Source organism: Sinocyclocheilus grahami, unplaced genomic scaffold (assembly GCF_001515645.1).
Source record: "Sinocyclocheilus grahami isolate Dianchi unplaced genomic scaffold, SAMN03320097.WGS_v1.1 scaffold1004.1, whole genome shotgun sequence".
Lineage (NCBI taxonomy): Eukaryota > Metazoa > Chordata > Actinopteri > Cypriniformes > Cyprinidae > Sinocyclocheilus > Sinocyclocheilus grahami.
Window position 1 is genome coordinate 538,449 of NW_015506183.1, and position 5,207 is coordinate 543,655.

The window sequence follows — 5,207 nt, forward strand, 5'->3', positions numbered from 1 at the left end:
CAGATAGATGCCTTTATGATAAACAGCTAGCTAGCTAGACAAATTGACTCACTGACAGATGGTTGCTTTTATGATAGACAGCTAGATAGATTGCTAGACTGACTGGCTGACTGACTGACTGTCATACAGTTGCTTTTATGATAGACAGCTACCTAGATAGATAGATAGATAGATAGATAGATAGATAGATAGATAGATAGATAGATAGATAGATAGATAGATAGATAGATAGATACTGAATAGACCAATGGATGGGGGAGTGAACAGTCAGATGGATGGGTGGTTAAAAAAAGCTTAACTGAAAAGTCTTGAGCTAGGAAAGAGGTCAGAGGAGAGGAGGAAGGGAAGGAGTGGGAGTGGAAAGGAGAAGGAAGGCCTTTCTGGTGCTGGGTGGTCCATGGCCCACCCACCTTTCTCAGCTCCAGAGACACACACTGTTGGTGGTCTGGCAGGTGGAGGAGCTCTCTGCCGGAGACAGATACAACTTGCCGCTGGGACATACGCACACCTCGTACACAGTCTGCTTGTGGTACGTGGTCCCTGGACCGAGCAAAGTGTCCACGCTCCCGTGTGGAAGATTTCCAAGACGGATTGAGTTTGCGTTTAGAAAGATCTGAGAGGAGGAGAGAAGAGTGAACGATAAAACAAGACATACAGTATAATCAAAGACTTCAGATAAATCAACACAATAACAGTCATTTAGGATTAAGCTGCATTTACTCAAAAACTAACACAACACTGATGAAAGACTGCATTATTGTGTGAGACATACACAGTTAAACAGTGTTGTCTTGAGTGGCTAAGACACATCACTCAACACATTTCCCAGCTTTAGACGACCCCCACAGTCTGTTTACTGACTATCTGATGCTAACACACAAAAAGGTAAGTACTTTCCCAGTCTTGCAAGCTCAATAGCTGGCTTTACACAGCTTCCGGAAGTTAAGATTCACAGGTTTTAACCAGTCTGCCTGGACACACTGGATTTGTTCAAGTTTGCAAGGATAGTGGCATCAGATCTTTGAAAGATACTCAGTGGCTGGTTCTTGGCCAGAAAAAAATGTGACAGATAGCAGATTCTTGGTCAGAATAAGAGGGTGCGTTTTAAGCATGAAAAGAAAGTCCTAAAAAAAAAATCCCATCACAGTTTAAATTCAGCCACATCTAAAAATGATGTAATGTGTTTAATGTTTAATTCCGTGGTGGAACTGATGGTGGCAGAAGTGACATCTTAAATAAAATACAGTTAAATAATATTTTCACACTTTTTGCATATTTGATTTGACAGCTTAATTAGAAATAACACACAGTAACACTGTTCTGCTTAAGTGATTTTCTTTTCTTTTTTTTTTACCTTGATTTTGCTTTGTTTTATTCACATATCACATCTCTTATTTCTATCTCAGGCTCTTTGGTAACCAGGTGCATTAATATTAGACAATACCTTTATATATAACCTATATGATTATCTACAAATGGCTGTCGATTTAACATGTAAATTTGGTGTGATTAATTATGGAAAAAAGATCAGGATAGCCTGCTCCAGCCCAGACCTCTATGCCATCTTACATTGAATACAGTTACTGATGAACATGATGCAAGATGATGAATGACTGCATGATATAGCCTGCAAGAATGCAGCTACAAACCCATACAATTCAAGATATGAGGGCAAAAATGGCCCTATGTGGCTTTTAGTCTAATTTTTATATTATATGATATAATTGAACAATATCACATGCGGCAAGAGTGCTATTTTTCCCTAAATATCTGCATGATTTCAAATGGGATATTGATTTTATACAACAGTTCAATAAACAAGAAGTACCTTGATTTTGCTTTGTTTTATTCACATATCACATCTCTTATTTCTATCTCAGGCTCTTTGGTAACCAGGTGCATTAATATTAGACAATACCTTTATATATAACCTATATGATAATCTACAAATGGCTGTCGATTTAACATGTAAATTTGGTGTGATTAATTATGGAAAAAAGATCAGGATAGCCTGCTCCAGCCCAGACCTCTATGCCATTTTACATTGAATACAGTTACTGATGAACATGATGCAAGATGATGAATGACTGCATGATATAGCCTGCAAGAATGCAGCTACAAACCCATACAATTCAAGATATGAGGGCAAAAATGGCCCTATGTGGGTTTTAGTCTAATTTTTATATTATATGATATAATTGAACAATATCACATGCGGCAAGAGTGCTATTTTTCCCTAAATATCTGCATGATTTCAAATGGGATATTGATTTTATACAACAGTTCAATAAACAAGAAGTTAATATTGTGATACATTTTAGACACAGTATCATCAGTATTGTCTGTTTTTGCTAAATTTTGCAAACAAAAATTGTTTCAAACAAAGTCTCAGCAGAACCTTTCTGCCTTTCTGAGACACAGACAGCGGTGTTTCATTACTGAAAGAATCCATGTTTTCAAACAAGTCTAGTGATCCAATGATTCAGTGACTCATTCATTCAGTCTTTCAATATTCACTGAATGACTCATTCATTAAGATTCTGACTTGCCGCCGCTTACTGGAGGTTTTAATTTCATATTAAGAGTATCATCTTTTTAATTTTTTTATTTTTTTTAAATCATTTCATATGTCAATTTTTTTTTTCAAACCCATTAATCTCATATTATTATTTATGCAATTCTAATTGCAGTGTAAATACATTCATGCCACCTCTAACCTGTCTATGTAAATATATGTAAATGCCACTTCAGACTCTGAAAACAATGTAATGGTCACACTATAGCCTTAAAAGTTTAAGTTTAGTACATTTTGACTCAATATATTCTTCTAAAGCTACTTTTTGTTATCTCTATTCAATGTTTTTTTCTCAACTGACACAATTACGACCTTATCTTTTGGGGGCAAGCGCTTACTGGAGGTTTTAATTTCATATTAAGAGTATCATCTTTTTAATTTTTTTATTTTTTTTAAATCATTTCATATGTCAATTTTTTTTTCAAACCCATTAATCTCATATTATTATTTATGCAATTCTAATTGCAGTGTAAATACATTCATGCCACCTCTAACCTGTCTATGTAAATATATGTAAATGCCACTTCAGACTCTGAAAACAATGTAATGGTCACACTATAGCCTTAAAAGTTTAAGTTTAGTACATTTTGACTCAATATATTCTTCTAAAGCTACTTTTTGTTATCTCTATTCAATGTTTTTTTCTCAACTGACACAATTACGACCTTATCTTTTGGGGGCAATTTCTCAGTCCAAACTGATGTACAATTAATTTGCAATTAGTTTGATTAATTAATCAGCACATCATGTAATTAATTAACCTATTTATTTATATCGATCTAATCTTCACACACACACACACATACACACACACACACACACACACACATATATATATATACAGTGTATATACTGTAGTTGCCCTCAACGTATGTTTATAATAAATAAATAAATAAATAAAAATAAATAAATAATAATAAAAAAGCATTTGTTTTAATAAAACACAAGCCCTGGGACATAAAAGTTCCCAAACTTGAAGAAATACCTAAGATGCGAGATGATATTAAAAACTCTGACTGTGTAAGATTACCATGACACAATCCTGGCACATTAATTCCTCCTGAAGTACACAAATTAAATTTTCAGATATGGACCAGGAGAGAGAACATCACCAGGGACATAAACTACATTTCATTAAAAGCCTGTTTGCCCTTTGATTTATAAATATGTTGATTCCTGTATTTATCAGTTCCAAAAAGTCTGTTGGCTCTGACAGCTAGGAAAGGCCAAATATCTTTACCATAACTCACACGCTGTGGGAGAGTGACAAAAACAAAGGAGGAAGAGAGAGAGAAAACACCAACAAGGAAGAACTAATTACTGTAAGTAATGGTATCTGAGGTGTTGACAGGGCATATCTCTATAAACACTTGCACAAACAAGCCCCATGATGCTTTGCTGTCAGCTGGACAATGCACAGCCACTTTCCCTATCTGTATCTCACTTTGTTTCTCACGGTTTGTTTCTCTCGGCTTTTGCTGCATCAGTTTTTCATTTTGCCCATTCCAAGTCCCCTGCAAACTTTAATATAACACTTATCAAAAGCAAACTTGATTTTTATACAATCAACATGCACACACAGTCCTCAGATGAACTGCCATATCTGACAGAATTAGGGCTGGACAATTAATCGAAATTAAATCGCAAAGGCGATAAATCACGATTAGGCAAAAGCTGTGATTCTCATGCGTATCTTTCAGTAAAGCACGGTTCTGTGATCAGCAGTAAATCTCCATCCGAAGACCAGAGGGCGCTCTCGTGCTGAAACTCCAAATATGCTTCGCAGAAGAAACCCAGGAACTCCCTATAGCGGTTGCTGAATAAACAAAAGATTTAACTGCTTTGATTAGTTCTACGTGACTAATAAACACACGACTACGACAATATATGGTTTATCTGAGTTAGTCTTATTATCATTTTTATTATAATAAAGTAGATAATAATGCAATGCTAATCGACATAGCCTTTATCACTGCTTAGAATACTATGAAATATGTTGCGTGCCTTATTCTGTGTAAGAAGCCACATCATCTCAGAAGGATTTATTTCAAACACTCGACTGACGTTATGAAGTGAGTTTGGAGTAAAAACATGTTATTAAATGTGGTATTTTCACATGCTTTCTGATGGAGCAGCATTTACTACACAGAGCCGTAGTTCACTGACAAGCTACACAAAATTGCATTTATAATCGCAGACGATTTAATCGCGCGATTATGAAATCGAAGAAATCGTTCTGCGATTATGAAAGCTGTTTGCGTAGCTTGTCAGTGAACTACGGCTCTGTGTAGTAAATGCTGCTCCATCTGAAAGCACGTGATTTAAATTTACTACTAATCACAGAACCGGGTTTACTGACAAGATGCGCATGACAATCGCATTCGATTAATCGTGCAGCCCTGTTTAGAATTAAATGCAAATTGATGCTCTAATGCACAGCATAATGTTTAATGTTCTACAACCAGCATTAAATATACACAAAGACATTTCAAGAAATGATGTATGTGTGTTCCTCTAAGTGGAGTACATATCAATAGGAGAAATGTAAAGGAAAATCCTTGGTGGATAAATAAATGCAAACATTTATCAGAATAGGTAATGGGTCTTCAAAACGAGATGGGGGGGGGGGGGG

The 5,207-nt window shown here is 35.7% G+C and overlaps 1 protein-coding gene across 1 annotated transcript in view; it reads right to left on the minus strand.

Moving 5' to 3' along the window:
• Positions 1-228: 228 nt before the first annotated feature.
• Positions 229-5,207, minus strand: part of LOC107565484 (zeta-sarcoglycan) — a gene marked incomplete at its 5' end in the record, with an annotated part of 74,326 nt that continues 69,347 nt past the window's right edge. Inside the window, one exon of the mRNA XM_016250724.1 lies at positions 229-613. Within this exon, the coding sequence (XP_016106210.1) occupies positions 416-613 (198 nt within the window). The remainder of the gene's footprint in view (positions 614-5,207) is intronic.